At 41.5% G+C, this 17,513-nt stretch overlaps 2 protein-coding genes across 4 annotated transcripts; one reads left to right on the forward strand and one right to left on the reverse strand.

Annotated features, from left to right (window-relative positions):
- Positions 1-35: 35 nt before the first annotated feature.
- LOC117949411 (uncharacterized protein C3orf20-like) lies at positions 36-9,390 on the reverse strand. Of its 3 annotated transcripts, none has more exons than XM_034879676.1 (19): positions 8,996-9,390; positions 8,855-8,917; positions 8,679-8,773; positions 8,115-8,593; positions 7,068-7,124; positions 6,856-6,955; positions 5,655-5,867; positions 5,374-5,523; positions 4,844-4,964; positions 4,080-4,205; positions 3,891-3,995; positions 3,524-3,665; positions 3,039-3,258; positions 2,689-2,769; positions 2,200-2,557; positions 1,807-1,923; positions 1,177-1,319; positions 526-636; positions 36-433 (listed from the first exon to the last, which is right to left on the reverse strand). In XM_034879676.1, exons 2-19 carry the CDS (start codon positions 8,912-8,914, stop codon positions 328-330), a joined length of 2,784 nt encoding a protein of 927 aa, XP_034735567.1. In that variant the 5' UTR covers positions 8,915-8,917; positions 8,996-9,390; the 3' UTR covers positions 36-327. The 3 variants fall into 3 exon arrangements, with proteins under 3 accessions (XP_034735567.1, XP_034735566.1, XP_034735565.1); XM_034879675.1 differs by having other exon boundaries at positions 3,524-3,674; XM_034879674.1 differs by having other exon boundaries at positions 3,524-3,695.
- Positions 9,391-9,423: 33 nt separating this feature from the next.
- LOC117949435 (methionine aminopeptidase 2-like) lies at positions 9,424-16,918 on the forward strand. The gene is made up of 12 exons (XM_034879730.1): positions 9,424-9,771; positions 10,540-10,653; positions 10,855-10,917; positions 11,598-11,700; positions 11,883-11,891; positions 12,020-12,181; positions 12,429-12,610; positions 12,809-12,903; positions 14,596-14,692; positions 14,785-14,888; positions 16,068-16,183; positions 16,384-16,918. The coding sequence occupies exons 1-12, from the start codon at positions 9,627-9,629 to the stop codon at positions 16,634-16,636; spliced, it is 1,443 nt and encodes a 480-aa protein (XP_034735621.1). The 5' UTR covers positions 9,424-9,626; the 3' UTR covers positions 16,637-16,918.
- The last annotated feature ends 595 nt before the right edge of the window (positions 16,919-17,513 follow it).

Here is a 17,513-nt window from a genome sequence, read left to right on the forward strand (position 1 = left end):
AAAAAAACAGTAGCCTATAGGATAGTTTTTATTACATTTTTTTTATTAAATCTGCGGATGTTTCCCACTGATATTTACATAAAATAAAAAGCCCAATGAAACATCAGCTGTCACAGATTTTCTTTGATCTTTACACCTGATGCCAAATAATGTTTTGTATTTCAAGTACAAATTTGACTAAACAGTGGTGCCAACCTGCATAGTAAACACATTAGGCGTTTGTAGTTTGATTGTACATTTACCTGAAGAATTAACCCACAGTTGATGCAGTTTTGAGACTAAACTACATTGGATTAATACATATATAATGGTGTTACTGGAGCATAGTCATTGTGTGATAACAGGAACTTGAGGAAGTGCTGAAGTCTTCTTTGGTTTGATACAAAAGTCTCTCTGTTGTTGGTGTGACACCTCTGGAACGTGATTGTTTTTTCTGTCACATAAATTAAATTAAATGTTGTGAACCATCAAGTTATATTTCATGAATTTACAGGGATCTATAAAAAAATTAATTTAGTCACACACCTCTCATTGGTCTTTTCCTTTTCTACAGAAGCAGTGTTGATGTCTCGTCCTTTCAGTGTTGCATCTTGTGAGTTTTGTCCATCTGTGGCTGCAGGAGTGTTAACTGTATCACTACAAGGAAAGAAAACTATGAACTACCAGTGGTGGACAGGACAAATATCAACACTAAAGTACAATTTGGAGATATTTGTACTTGAGTATTCCTATTTTAAAGTATTTTATATTTTACTTAAAAAACATGCAGAGTTGTTGGAACAGTTTATAAAATATGATGCATTACTATAGCTTAAACTACCTAACAGTATAAGGAGCACATAATATGATAATACTGTAATATAACACTAACACAGACCATTCTGCCTAAAGAGTACTTTTACTTTTGAATTTTTATTCATTTTGTTGCTCATACTTAGACTTCAGTAAAACTTGGAATCCAGGATATTTACTTGAAATGGAGTATTTCATTTCTTTGTACATTTGTCATTTGTATATTTATACAATAAAACATATGGAAAAAACGAATTTCCCAATGATCACTAACAATTGCTTTAAATTTAATTCCCTAAACATTTACACTATATCACTTCATTACAGCGATGATTGAGTTTCTTACAGTAAATCAGATTCACACTGGGTATGGTGCAGTAGTACCTGAACTTGTGGTCTGAAGGGAGGCTCAGACCTAATCTGTAGTCTCTCCTGGTTCTGGAGATTTGCTTTTGAAGGTCCCTGACAGAGCAGCTGAGACCACTGAATACGTAGCCAACAAATAGCAGCTTCCCTCTGATGTACATCTATCACATTAAACAGAAAAAAATGCATTACATGTGAGAAATGGAATGGAAAAAAACTTTACACACTGCAGTTTTATTGTGATAAAAAGCATTAGTACATGCATTTTTATTTAGATTATTAAGATGTGTTTTGAACCATCGTGTTGATTCTGTCCTTTGACCACATAAATTATATCAGTCATGCAAATAGTTTTAGATTTCAACACAGAGGATTGTTTGCTGTGTGTATACAGTGTAGTGTGAGAAAGACTTCTAAGTCTTCTGTTTGATTTATGGACTGAAGGATGGATTTTCATCTTACAGCAAAAATCTGTGGAGCAACTGTCGTGACCATGAGCTACAACTTAGACCACTCTTTTTTAATTAAGAAGCACCATCCCTCACTGCTTGTCAGGCTTCATTACTTATACCCCCCCACAGCACTGCTGCCACCCAGTGGAAACCATGACAACCTGCACTGAGCCGAGCCTGCAGTGGGTTAACTGACCAGGACCATCCCAGGAGCAGCATTGTGCCGCTGCTGCAGCAGGATGTTCTTAACTCCACAGCGGGGGTTCCGAGTCGACATCTCATACCTCACCAAGCGAAATGAATCCATCTGGCACTAGATAAAAAAAAAACTGTTATTGAGTTTTCCAGAAATACATAATGTACAATATGCTGCTGACTGTAGTATGTCTTTCACTGACCCTTTATTTTGTAGTCTGTGCCAAGCTAGGCATGTTTAAGTACACATTTAGTTACTTGCTGATTATGTAAACTCAATGCTGTATACTGCTATACATACAGCATATAACAGGTGACTAAAATAAGAGAAAAGTTATGCTTATTGTGTTTTTGTTATTTTGTCTACCCCCTGTATGTAGGACTGCATTCACACCTGTGTACACGGCATCGTTCTGTACTTGTTCCTCCTCCTGTAGAGCTGTTCCAGCACGTCCAGGCCGAACACTGCATGTGTGTTGACGGGTTGGCGTGGCAGAGTTACACACACCACTAGGATCTGTTGACTGTGTGGAAGCTGGCACATAATGAAGGCATCGTACTCCAGGTCCGTCACCACTGGCATCAGTGCAGCGCTGCAGCTGCACCGCTTGTGCCCCCCTTCCCCCCCCACGGCAGCTCTCAGCAGAGCAGGGCACACTGTGAGGGGGACGGAGGGGGTGAACAACGGCGGGGTTGGACAGCGGGTGGAAGCGGAGGGCTGCAAATCTGCACTGTTTGGAAGAATTATTGACCTGGCAGGGTGGGGCGATAGTGAAGCTGTGATTGTAAATATACTCCTGTTCAAATAAACTTCAATAAATGTAGTTTTCAACAGAATATCATTTGAATGTGTCTATGTGCCATAAGTAGGACTAGGTCTCACTCAAGTTGGATGTTGCCATAAATTTGAAGGGGTCCTATCTGTGTGACATGGGGCTTCTCCTTTGTTTTGGTTCTTTGTGTCCTGGCAACATACAGGTAAAACAGTAAAATATTACATTATTATAATACAGTATATATTACACAATGCAGACTGTGCAAAGTCTAGCAGAGCTCATGCACCTAAATAAATGTAAATTTGATCAATAAACAGTGTGTTTCTGTCAAAAAATCAATCACTGGTGTCTGTTTAGGATGATAGATAGATAGATAGATAGATAGATAGATAGATAGATAGATAGATAGATAGATAGATAGATATTCTGGTAATATGGATTGGTGTACAGTGTGCACCTTGGCAGCTTGGCATTGGAGTCCAGAGGTTTTTCTGCTGGTACTGGTAGATGTGTGTGCAGCTCCTGTAACTCATTCCTGCCCTCCTCAGGCTGGACTGGTTCAGCATCTGCTCGCTCAGGTGGGTTCAGGGAGGGCAGAGCAGCTGACTGTACCTCTCTCCTCAGCCTGGTTCTCAGTAGGGCATCTGGCATCCGCTTCGTGTCAGGACACTGGATACCTGAAGGAGAGGAAGAGGTCACTCAGAAATGCATACAGACACGAGTGACACGAGTGACCGTGAACAAGATCCTGATGGAACTATCAATAATGTTGAGTTTGAAGGATGATGTGATACTGTAACTTTTTGCTTCACTGAATCACTCTCAAACAACCTTACTAGCTTACTTTTATCTCCATTGAATACTTTAATAACTCATAATATTCGGTACATCCCATCCACTGGCTGCAGTTCGAACCCCAGCTGGGTATGCGTCGGTACGTACCGATGGCCACTCGATAATAATCCAGCCAGCTCCCCAGGGTGTTCCGTACTCTCTGCTGAAGCCTCTTCAGCTCTCTGCTAACATGTCGTCTTTTTCTAAACTGCGCGGATGGCTCCTCCAGCCCCTCCACCTCTCTGACCATCTGGAAGACCTCCCGGGAGCACACAGACACCTGCGATACATCATTTCTCGCATGGTAGATTATGATATAGAACAACAAAAGACATTTAGCAAGCTGTTCTATACAAAGTGACTCAGGGAAGATCATCTTCAAAGCTGTTGTTGTGACAGATTGTTTTTTTCTGTTGATAAGTTTATGTCATACCTTCACTGAAGCATTGTGATATGGTAATAAAAAGTCTCTTACAGGTGTAAGCGTCAGGTTCCTCTTGCTCTCAAGGGATGTTGTCTTCTTCGCCAGCAGGTCTTGAGCAAAATAAGAGGTAAACTTTCCTTCAGTCTGCAAACAAGCCTGTCAATAAAGAGTAAACATCATACAGGGTTGTTTATCATAAATCAAACACTTTTTTGTTACTCATTTTACTCTTAGTCTCACCGTTTCTTGTGATTGGTTAATATCCGACAGAGCAGTAAGAGGAAGTTGAACACTTTCGTTGTCACACCTGAAGCTGAGCATGGCAGAAATGCCACTGAGCAGGCTCACAGAGATCCCATCTGACAACTGTAGGAGACAAACACATTTACAGGTTTAAATTGGATGAATTCATCCATTGGTATCTAATCTGCATGCTATAAACCTGTTATAAAACCTCTCCTAGTCCTGTCAGAGGCAGTTAGTGTTTGTTAATCAGTACGTCATGCGTCATACCGTTACATTACATGTAATTTTAGCTGACTCTTTTATCCAAAGCGACTTACAATTATAATATATGTGTTAGAGATCGCACACCTCTGGACCAGCTAGGGACACACTGGCTGATGTATTGCAGTGGGAATCGAACCCGGGTCTCACACACCAAAGGCATGTGTCATATCCACTGTCACATCCACTGCGGCAACACCACCCCATACCTCTATGTCCTGCTTCGTTACCCCTAAATGTGACATTTCCCACATGCATATCTCACAATTATCTCACATGACAGGTTCTCTCCAGATTCAGAGTCCCTCTGACTGCCCTTGTCACTGAATATATTTCTTGTCTGGCGATTACCTCTGGCCTGATCTTTGTGCAACATGATCCTGACACTGTTTGTTTATTGCACAACATGGGCAAAATTATTTTATAAAAGTAAATAGCACATAGGTAGAAAAAGTTGTGGTAGTGCAAAAGTCAAAATTCTAGCACTGTTGCTGCACCTGTATAACAATCTTCTCCCTCAGTGTGTGGCCTGTCTGCCAGCTCCACTCCTTAGATATGTTCCCATTATGGTCACATATGAATCCACCGTGCTGGTCCCACACGGCTGTAATGGCAGAGCTGAAGGAACATTTTACACATCATTCACACATACATGTAGAAATTATAGAAATGCTGTTTAAAGACGTTAACCATTTTGCCGATTATCCTTTTTTTTGCTTTCTTTGTGGGAGTGAGATAAGAACATTGACAGAAATGTTATGGTAATGTGATTAAGGGTACTCCAGCTGTTTGGCACTTCCATCAAGTTGGGAGAATCCCAAGAGATAGATGTCCTGTTTAAATTTTCCAAATCAAAGCGGCTGAGGCAGAGATACCATGACTTTGTGTCCCTTATATGGGTAAAGCTCCAAAATCACAGAGCTAGCTCTCTCCAGAGCCACAGACAACATTATCATGACAATAGATTTACTTATTCTCAGTGGAGCCCCCATCTTACTAATTCAGACATTCTCACATATCAACTTACCTAAGAGGATGTGTCACAGCCCCGTGCCCGAACGCTGTGATAGTCGCCAGAATAACGGGACACTCACTGTCACTGAACACGTTGGTATAAAAGCCTCCACAGCTCAGACCTGAGTGGCTCTGGCATACTGCGATACAACCAGAAGGGTAGCTGGGAGGGTAGGGTCAAAGGTCAAAAGGTCAGCTCCAGTGACACATTAGTCCTATGCCATACACTGTATTCTTCTTGTACAACTATTAGAATTGAAATACTTAGGAATAAACATGATGAGAGTAAGGTACTATATGAACGAGGAGCTGTCATTGATCCTGTAGTGTAGTTTCTGCCGTGCAGGATCCTGCTGCTTCACTTCTGGTATCTGGGGCATCCCATTGACCACAGTAACAGGCTGTGCCGTTCTCCTCGCTCTCCTGGCCTTCAGTTGTGCCTTTGCATCACCATAGTGACGGAGTATGAGCGGTTTGTTCAGGTCCTGTTCAGCTGTTAGCAGTTTTCTATGAGAAGATGAGGTAATTGATCATGCTTAAATAACTGACCTCTCATTTAGCATTTATTATGGGTTACATTACAAAATAGAAGTTCACAGGGGTTGCCAGGTTGAGAATGTAGCATCCCACAATTTCAGTGTTAGCTAGGTGCTAGTGTCGCATTCCCAGACATTAGCTTGCTAGCTGCTCCACAGCGCAGAGCGTTAGATGCTGATGTTGACAGTCATAAAAGCCTGTCCTCTCGCGGAGCTCTGTACCTGACTGACAGCTACTCTTTTTCAGCTTAAAATTATTGCACAACCGCAAAAAAAACAGCGACCTTGTGGTCTTTTTAACACGACTGACAGACACACTTTCTCAGCTTACAATTACTCACTGTTTGTCGGCTTTGGCCGCTGAACAGGCTACTGGTTGTTCTGCCAAAAGAAAGTTTTTTCCACGATGAAGACAAAAATTGCAGTTATGTCTGTCACTGTGGCTATAAGCTGTAAACAGCCGTGGCCCGCTTGCCTGATCCTCTGGTAACATAAGCTGAAAGTTAGCGTGTATTAGCATGGCGGCGTTAGCCAGGATCAGTCTGGATTACTTCACCGGCTGTGACTCAATTGTTTTTGCAAATAACTAACTTGAGTAGGCCTATTTAATATAATGTATGAAAGTCCACAAATGTTGTAGGAAATGTTATACTGAAAATGTCAGGGCTCATTGTGGTCTGGGAATCATATCTGTACAAACATTTTCTGTCAGTCCATCGAATCCATGTAAAGATATTTCATTTATTACTGAAAACTCTGACGTGCTGGTGGCACTAGGTGGAAAGTCAGGATCACCAAAATCTGGCTAGCCTACTCCCGATATCTGTATAAAGTCGATCCAGAAGTGAGATATTTCACTCTGGACCAACCAATCGACCGACATTACCATCCTTGATCCCTCTAGACATTTTGGCACATAACCTGCAGTCTAAATGCAACAACAAAGGGTAACAACATACTCAGGACTTCTTGCCACCCGGAGTTGCTCAAGCACCCACTGACACAAACGGATCTGCCGAGGCTCAACGCAGGAGGGCTGCTTTGGCTGGATGATCCAACCTGGACACAAATCACATCCAGCTGATCAAGGTGGCAGGACCACGGCAGTGAGACAGTCAACAACAGACACAGTGGCCTACATTACACAATACTTTATCTCCATGTCTTTTACCTGGATTACTGCAGCTGTTGGATGAGATGGAGAAACTGACGGTGTTGTAGTTGTGAGCTGTTGGGGAGAGAGAATATGTTACTCAGTCAATGCATCAGCTGATGTCTTATATTTCCCTTTTAAATAAATTTGCATGGACATAACCTACTGACCATGTATCGGTTACTAACAGTGGAATCAGGGAATTTAATAATGTAACTCAAAAGCTCTGTAACTGATTAACAGACAGCAGTATGTCTGTGCCCAGCTACCAGTTACCTTGTCCTGTCTGGTAAACTAATCCTCTCACTTTCACACGCTTGCAACCAAAGCTGTCAACACCTTCATGAGAAATTACTTAATGGGTTTTCGCTTTCATCGCTCTCATTGTTATTGTCTCTTGGCTACGTTACACGGAATATAGTTCAAATATAATGCCCTTCCTATTCTCCATTTTACATACAACACCACAACACTTTTTCTAATAATGCATATAGAAAAAAACCTTTGGCAGATGTTGTCTTGTAGCATTACTTGCTTTGTCTTTGTATTAAGAAACATAAAGCCTACAGGTCCATGGGTTATTATAGTGGAAGAACTCAATATTAATGAGGGAGATGTGATGACTTCTAAAGTGAGAGACACATGGCTTTTATTAATGACTTACTTTATTATAAAATCATAAATCATGAAGCTGTTATTAAATAAAATAGGCTATTGAGTTTGGTCCAGATGCTTCTGACCTTTTTCAGAAAGGTAATAAGAGAAAGCATGAGGAGGATGAACTTCAAACAGGTGGATTTCTTTTTGGGCAAAGGTTTTCATTAGCTTTATTAAATCATGTGTAAACCATAAATCCCTTATGTCTACCCTTGTATGAGCTATATATTGTAAGCCTAATACCACCAAGAATAAAAGGTATTTATAGTAGCCTAGCCTGTCTCACAATTGGGACTCAGTGTGTCATACTTTTGACATAGCGTGAGTATATTTAGGGATTTTATCAAGTCATTTTTCTTTTTCTGACAAAAGTAGGCTTCAATAGAAAAGTCAGGCACGTATGTTTACCTTTATTGGAATTGTCTTTGCGTTTTTTCGTGCGTGGATTTGAGCTGAGTTGTGTTTTCCCCACAGAGGGACCAACGTTTTCCACAACACATGAGATTCTCTCTCCTTCCTGCCTCGTGTCACATCTGGCGGACAACTGACGGGACCGAGCTTCATCCAACTTCAGGAAACCTTTGGACTTTCCTAGTTTGTCAGTCTGTTCCGGACTTCTCATGAACACCGAGCCCGCCGTCAGTTCCTTCCAGGAGTAATTTAGAATATTTCCAATCCCGTGTGGAATAGTACGCCCCTCCTCAGTCCATTTATGTTGAGAAAGTAGGCGAGCCACTTCGTTTAATAACCGAGGGGCTGCTCGTTTGTACGCATCCATCGGATCGTAGTCCTTTGATGAGGTATCAGGTTTAACATCTCCACCTGTCTCCCCCGGCAGCCCCTGAGTGCGCTCATCACTTTTACCTTCGATGTTGTCGTCTCGATTACTGTGAGACAAAAGTGAACATGTTTGGCCATTAATCGGACAGGTAAAATGTTAAAATAGTTTGTAGCAATAAGGATTTGAATTACCTTTGCACTGTGTCTTCTAACTTCGCTCCTTCATTTGCCAAATTGAAATGCAAAATGTTACTTTGCGCTCCTTTAATTCTGCTTCGTTTGGTCGGCTGCAGAAAGAAAAGTTAGGCTAAGGTTATTGACGTTTCTTTTAAACTACAGTAAGCTAGCTAAATGAGTCATTAGCCCACCTGGTCAAAGAAATACAAAGGGCCAGTTCTGGGTTCCGTCGATGCGACAGAAGAAGTCATTTCCTTTCAAAAGAAAAAGAAAGAAAAACTCCAATTGAAATTCCTCTTAATCCTGTCCCTTGCAACAAAATATCAACCAACCCGAGCTGTAGCGCTTTAAAATCCACCTTTCACTTCTGTAAATGTGCTTCTATCCACTTAGTGTGCTGGCCTTGTTGCTTGGATACACCGTTCTACGCCCGTCATCAAATACTCGCGATACCATTAATGATCGACTGGAGATCAAACTAAAAGACTTGCCGTGACGATGCGAACAACAGAACATAATTTACATTAACGGATAGGGTGTTTTCCAGTGTGGTCATCCAGGAGAAGTGACACATGGCGTTACCGAGGAGGAGCTGCAGTCACAGGTGCGCAGTAACCTGAAACTCAGCCACAGACAAAGTGAAGATTCTAGCATGCAGCTTTTACAGGCCAATTAATTTTTAGGACAGGATGGTCACATTATGAACATTTCAGCCTCCACAGAACACACTGTGAATGTGTTGCTGTTTGGCCCATTTTCACCAGCAGAAAACAATCTGAATGTGAGAAATAAAAGTTTTCTCAGGACAAAGGAGGATCGTCTTCCTCTACTCGGGTCAAGTTGTTGCCCAGAGATTGTCTAATAGCTCATTATTGGCTCAGCTTCCCCCCAGCACACTTTTCCGCTTTGACCACTGGAGGCTCTCAGCAGCTTATGCGTCACTTCATCTTTTAGTCGCTGATCATGGCGGAGCTACAGCTACAGCATGAAGTGGAGCCTCAACTTCTCAATGGGGACGACTTGAACGAGGAGAGAGAAGACGCAGACGCCTCAGAAGCAGTGAAAAAAAAGAGAAGAAAGAAGAAGAGGAATAAGACCACGGCACCAGGTAGGAGGCATCACTTTGTGGTAAAAGAGACGGTTTAGAAAATATCGCAAAATTGTCTCCTCTAGTGCCACTCGATATAGAGCACGAGCATCACATATGCGGGACAGCAGACTTTTCAACCTGTCAGAGGGTGTCCCTGTCCAGCTGTCCCAACTCATGAGCGGCTGCCGCTGGAGCTGAGGGCGCTCACATGGAAACGGGCCAATCTCTGAAAATCGGAATTTACCATCAAAACTGATTGAAAACTGTAGTTTCAAGATACGGGTGGAATAACATTTTTATTTCACTCAAGATTAAATATGTTTAGCCTATAAATCCCCCTAAGCTGCATGGAATTATGTAATAGAAATAATTCCCAATTTTAGTGCAATATGATGAGAACTGCAACCTTACTGCCTCATAATAAAAAAAAATGCATATATAAAATCCCAGAAAGCATGAGTTGTTGAACCTGCCATAAGTCATGTGTGGTCCACACAGCTCTTTCTTTGAAGGGCTAAATGTCATAATGCTGCAAGGTACATGCCCTTGAGGATATGACTCCAAAGGTAAAGAAAGAAATTATGCACAGACCCTGCCAAGTTGAGATCGTAGTGGTTGCACTTTCTTGAAACGACTCTGAACCACAAATTATTTACTCACTGTGTGTGTGTGTGTGTGTGTGTGTGTGTGTGTGTGTTTGTGTGTGCATGCATGTGTTTGCACCCCATCGGTGTACACGTGCATGTTCACCTGCACATGCATGCACGAGGGTGTGTGACTTTGCAGCAGGGACAAATCGAGCTGAGAGGGACGGAGAAGCTGGAGGTGTTGGTGATGTGACAAAACAGTTGGAGCAGCAAACACTGGAAGACAAAGAGAGGGAGGAGGACGGAGAAGAAGGTAAGTCCTCATCACCGTCATTATCGTCTGCAGTGGCGATTGTGTTGAACTTTAAGCCCCTGAAAGTGCACCGTGAAATTCAGCTAGTCATATCTGCAATGAGATATCTGATTTGCAGTAGCACACTGGGAGTTGTGCCCAAGCTCCTGTCGATAGTTCTCACTTTACAAACTGTATTGAAGCTAATGATGCTTTCAACAGATGGAGATGAAGGAGATAACTCAGCTGGAAAAAAGAAGAAGAAGAAGAAAAAGAAGAAAGGATGTAAGCCGTTTGGTTTTTCTTAGTGCAGCAAATGCATCTCTACCACAGATTACTGTTTGAATCAAATTCACACTTCCTCGATTCAGAATTTAAATTGAAACTGCAATTATCATCACTTGGCAGAATATTTATCGTCATAGAGACACGTCATGTTTTATAGATGTACTTACTGTAAGAACCCTACAGCTAAGTCTTTTCTGTGTTTGAATCAACTGCATCACTTTGAGTCATTAGGTAAATACAACAGGTGCACAAAAGCAGGTTGACTTGGATAATTAGTGTCACGAGAGTTACATAATGCAGGAGGTGTAGGACAAAATGCCACAGGACCTTAGATGTCAGGCAGACAGGACAAAATTAATGACATCATACTCAGCAATGCCAGTGTGGAGCGAGCAGACTAAAACTAAATCCTTCTATAAAATGTCCTATATATATATCATTACAACCCACTTTATAATGCAATTTTATTGCCAGAGATTTGTCTAGCAATATAATTCTATAGGTTTCTTTCACTCAAGGGTGCCTTTGCCTAATTAGATCTGTAAGTCAAGAACGGTACTGTATTCTCTAGCTGGGTTCAAATGTTAATGTCATGAACAATGGGAGCATAACTTGTGTTTTCCTTTCTCTCTCTGGCTGCTTTCCTCTGCTTCTCCTTCTCACTATCTGGGCCACAGTGAAGGGACAGACTGACCCTCCCTCAATTCCTATTTGTGAGCTCTATCCCAGCGGAGACTTTCCAAAGGGAGAGGAGTGTGAATATCCACCTTCAAAAGACGGGTGTGTGACCTCCACATCATCCCTCTCACTCAGCAGTAGTCTTCCACTGTGTTACATGCCTAGTTTTTTTCAATTAACGTCTCTCTGCTTTGCACTCATTCATATTTGGACAACATAATGAGGTGCAATGTTTAGTGTGTGGTTTAATTTCCTGTTTAGAAGTAAATTCATTTTTTTTACAGAGCTGAAAAGTATCAACACAGCTTTCACTTGAGCAGAGTTTCTACAAGAGTGTGTCATTTACTCATTACAAGTATTAGTATAATGAGAAAATAATGATTTCCTCCTCTCTGTGGTGTGCCTGTCCACCTCCCGCCAGGCGCAGCGCAGCGTGGCGGACCACCAGTGAAGAGAAGCGGGCGCTGGACAGGGCCAATGAGGAGATGTGGAGTGATTTCAGGCAAGCAGCTGAGGCACATCGGCAGGTCCGCTCATATGTCAGGAGCTGGATCAAACCAGGGATGACTATGATTGACATCTGGTGAGATATGTACTGAAATATTTTCCCTGAGCCCCTTTTAAGGGATTTTAATCTTGGTTGCTCATATCTGCCTGGGCTCATTTCAGACTGGAATTGATACGGTTTCAGCACTTCTCCTCTTTGTCCTGAGAGACAGTTGAAAAATGATTAAAGAAAAGCGCTTCAACTTCTTCTGCATCTGCCCCGACAACCATCTCATTGTTCCTGCCATCCATTGTCCCTTTGTGCTGCTTTCCGTTTGTGGCAGCGAGAAGCTGGAGGACTGCTCCAGGAGGCTCATCAGAGAAAACGGGCTGAAGGCAGGCCTGGCCTTCCCCACCGGCTGCTCCATCAACCACTGTGCTGCCCACTACACCCCAAACGCAGGAGACCCCACGGTGCTGCGCTACGACGATGTCTGCAAAATTGACTTTGGAACGCACATCAACGGTAAGGGCTCGCTTATAACTTTTTACACTTGGCATTTATTGTGACGTAGTGAAATGGTGATTATATTCTAATTCTTAAGAACAGTTCTCAAACGTTTTTTAACTTCCTCTTTTATTAGATTTATACATGCTGTATGTTTCTGCAAAATGATAATCACATAGAAACTGTTTTAAAAAACCAAGCCTTTTGGTCTTTTAGGTCGAATAATAGACTGTGCCTTCACCGTCACTTTCAATCCAAAGTATGACAGGCTACTGGAGGCTGTGAGAGATGCAACTAACACGGGCATTAAGGTGATAGAGCTCTTCCCATACACCCATACATGGTACTTCGTAATACTGCTGGTTACACAAAAAATCCCCAAAAAGTCATAAGCAAAAAAATGAATTTAATATACGGTACACGTGCACAATTACAGGCACTCACTGGCATGGAGATCACTGACAATATAACTCATATGTTTTAAAAATCCGTATAGTAGTATGAATAAATTACCTTAAATATACCTTAAATACGTATACACAAGGGGAATATTGTCCCCCCTCGTGTATAAGTGTCACCTGTTCTTTTTAATTTATGCATGGCTGATCTTTCTGGGACATTACAAGTGTGTAAAACTGGATGTATGGTGGGGGATAGCTGTATTAATCATCTGATGTATGCAGATGATTTGATTGTTATGTCTCCATATAGAGCTGGCCTACAGCAACTGCTTAGAGTCTGCTCAAACTGTGGACTACAGCATGACATCAAAGTCAATGCTAAAAAGAGTGTTGTAAGTATTGTCAGAACTACGGAGGACAGGAAGCTATGCTTTCCCTATTTTTACTTGTCAGGGCAAGAGCTTAACGTAGTTAGTAAAGTGAAAAATACTTGGGCCACATTATCAGGGACAATTTTTTTGATGATGATGATATACAGCTATTGTAAATTATATGGACAAGCAAATACTCTGGCATGCAAATTTCATATGTGTTCTGAGGAAGTTAAAATATCTCTTTTCAGAGCATACTGTACAGATTAGATTGGATTGGATTGGATTCATTTATTTTCCTTATGGTCATTACACAGGTACAGGTACAAGGCAACGAAATGCAGTTAGAATTTTGATGAAGCGTCCAAGATGGACCAGTGCTAGCTATTTGTGTGTGTAGACAATGAGCAGTAGGTAGACTGAAGTAAAGTGGCGTCAAATAAAGGTATTGTAAAGTAAAGTGCGGTTGCCATAGTACAAAAAAATATATATATATATTGCAAAGTAAGTAAGTGACTTTGACATTAAATTGAATATGTAATTAAAGTAATAATGCAAAAGTAGGCAACCATAATATAAGTTATATTCACCTGTGACCATAAATAATATTTAAAAAGTAAGTACTTGTAATTGAAAAACATAAATACAGATAAAGATATACAGAGATTGTGTGGATTAAATGGAAAACAGGAACAGAACTACAACATTATCAGGTATAGTTCAGGTGTTGTAGAGTCTGACTGCGGCCGGGATGAATGACCTGCGGTTCCTCTCCTTACACCGTGGGTGTATCAGTCTGCTGCTGAAGGAGCTGCTCAGGGACCCCTCAGTGTCATGTAGGGGGTGAGAGGTGTTGTCCATGATGGATGTCCGCTTAGCTAACATCCTCCTCTCCCCTACCTTCTCTATGGGGTCCAGAGGACAGTCCAGTTTTATGCTTCTAAGTACCTGGTTCAGAGTTCAGGAACTTCAGGATTAATTAAAGTGGTCAGTATAGCATAGATACCTGTCAATGAAAGTATCATGAGTTATTATATAGTCCTTAATTTAGAGTTATTCAGGAACTACTCTTTGTTTTGAGCAAATTGTTTCTTATTTGCATCTTGGTTACTACTCAGGAGTTTTTGTACTTTACTTTTAAGTGTTTAAACGCTACTTATAAGACACATTACTATCCAGTTTGTGCCTGAGCAATGTAATGATGTATAGCATAAACACCTCTCCGTCCCAGTTTGCAGGAATTGATGTGCGCCTGTGCGATGTTGGTGAGACCATTCAGGAGGTCATGGAGTCTTACGAAGTGGAGATAGATGGGAAAACATATCAAGGTAACAAATGGTTGTTTATCATGTTCTCTTTAATACACGGGGTCAGCGCTGCTTCCTATTTATTTAACCTCTGTGTGGTGTTGTCTTTATAGTGAAGCCAATCAGGAATCTCAATGGCCACTCTATTGGACAGTACAGGATACACTCAGGGAAGACAGTCCCTATTGTTAAAGGCGGAGAAGCCACAAGGATGGAGGTTTGTACAGCAGTGAATACTCACTTTCATCTGAGCCAAATGTGTATGCGACTAGATTCTGGAGCGCAAAACAACTCAACAGCCTTTTTTTTTTACTGCAGTGTCTGAAATTAAACCTTTATAAGCTGCTGGACCTTGCATACAAATAAACAGTTTTTAATTCTTAAGTGTAATTGCAAGAACATGTGGCTGGTTAGTATTACGACGGGGTGTGGCGAGGTGATCCAATTCATTGCTCTAACAGCTTCCGAGTCCCTCTCGTAAGCACTTTATATTACACCTTTAACTGAGTTGTGCAATGAATTGTGGGCATCCAGAGTTCATTTTAACAGGCTGGTACTTCACCAAGGAGAAACAGGTGTTTGGTGTTTTTTGCCCCCAACGTCTCCTACCAGGCAGCGGGGAAATGGTTATGTTTAGGGTTAAAGTTAGGGTTAGCTGCCTGGAAAGCTAATCTTACATTTCCAGAGACTATACTGAGATCCACATCTGTCTCATACCCGCATAGCTGCAGTACACAACTGTATTTGGACAGAACTAAGCATTTTAATTGGCAAGTTGCTGAGTCAAGCATTTTACCTGATGTTTCCAGGAGGGTTGGGGTGTGTGTGTGTTTGTGTGTGTGTGTGTGTGTGTGTGGGGGGGGGGGGGGGGGGGGGGGGGGGGGGGGGGGGTTGCTGAGATGGCAGATTTGCGTGTTGTATTTTTAACTGAAGTGTGTTGGTATAACAGGCCCATTACCCTCTCTGTGATCAGAGAGTGCATGGGTGGAATGGCAGCTGGGCGTGCCACAGGGCTGCCTAGCACTTTGAATGATTATCGGGGAGAGAGGGTGTCGCAGTGTTATCAGCTAATACCACAGGGACTCCAACAACAGCCACGCGCTGATAGAGACAAAAAACGCCAATAGAACCGCACCAATCAACTCGCACAAGGCACTGCTCCACAAAGGACACTACTGTCCTTAAGAGACTTCACATGAATACGTGTCAGCTGCTGTCATCTTGAGGTTTTAATAAATTTACTCTCAGTCCCCCTGGAGTGTTTTTGTCCTTTCAGTAACATCATACCCACTCAGCCCTGCATGAAGGTGCATAGATACAGATTTTAATAGCAATTCTACATTTTACACCTACAACCAAATTAAGTGTTTTGTCTTTTTTTTTTTTTGTCTTTCAGGAAGGTGAAGCTTACGCAATTGAAACATTTGGCAGCACAGGAAGAGGTGCAGTCCACGATGACATGGAGTGCTCACATTACATGAAAAACTTCAATGTTGGACACGTACCAATAAGGTTCTGTTGTTTTAATGCCATCCCTGTATTACAATGCTAAATAATATTGATTCAGGAAAATTATTTATAGGTTGATTTGCTCCTCATCTTCTGTCTTTCAATCCATAAAGAAGCGAGCGTCGTACCTGAACATTTGTTGATATCTTTAGTCAATCTAAAGTTTGTCTCACTATTTACTCTGTGTTGTTACTGTGCTACAGACTTCCAAGGGCTAAACATCTGCTAAATGTGATCAATGAGAACTTTGGCACTTTGGCATTCTGCCGCCGCTGGCTGGACCGCCTCGGCGAGAGCAAGTACCTGATGGCGTTGAAGAATCTGTGTGACCTTGGCATCATAGACCCATACCCACCTCTGTGTGACATCAAGGGCAGCTACACCGCCCAGTACGAGCACACCATCCTACTCAGACCCACCTACAAAGAGGTAGTGAGCCGGGGAGATGATTACTAAGCATGCAGCAAGACTCAAGGCAAACCAGGAGGAGCATGAAAGCTCAAAGACAACAAACCTCTGCAGACTGATAGCAATTATTTAATATTTCTCCGACCTAAATTTCCACTGCTTTGAGTACCTTTAGGTAATTATTCTAGCAAGAGCAAAAAAAAAATTGTGTCCTAGCATCAGCTTACTAGTATTTATTTTCCAAGGATCAAGCCAATACACAAAGGGCATATCTTGAAGAAATGTAGTGTTGTCATTTTAGTCATATTATGATGTGCTGCTTTTAGGAAATATGCAAAAGAAATATATGCAATTGTAACATGCAAAAAAGGTTTTTGGCGAACACCTCGCCTAAAAATGCTTTGCTTCATTGCGTTGTTAAGACGTTGTGAAGAGGAAATGACTGCAATGAAATATTTATATTTCTATATTTATTTGCTCTATTTTAATTTGAGGTAGTTTTATAAGAAATAAATTGTTATAAATCTTACATTGATTACTGTGTGCATACTTATAAGTGTAAAGGTGTATTTCTCTTTTTTTTTTAACCAAAGGAGGGCGGCACTAAAACAAATATCAGTCAGCCACCTGTACTCGTGAAGATGTTACAGTAAAACACTTCAGGCTATTCATAGTCTCGTGTTTCATCATAATGTTGGCATGAAAGGAAACAGACTTTTCCCAGAAGTATTAACAATGAGCACACTAATATGTAGTTTATGCAGTTTAGATTTAGAAAAGGAACATATGGGACACGCAAAAATACCCTTACAATTATCACATTGACGGCACACTACATTCATGCACACCAAATCTCCAGCCCCTTTCTCTTATTTTGGTAAAGTAAGTAAGTAAGCTTTATTTATATAGCACCTTTCACAGACAA

The sequence above is a fragment of the Etheostoma cragini genome, chromosome 8, assembly GCF_013103735.1.
Source record: "Etheostoma cragini isolate CJK2018 chromosome 8, CSU_Ecrag_1.0, whole genome shotgun sequence".
Classification (NCBI taxonomy): domain Eukaryota; kingdom Metazoa; phylum Chordata; class Actinopteri; order Perciformes; family Percidae; genus Etheostoma; species Etheostoma cragini.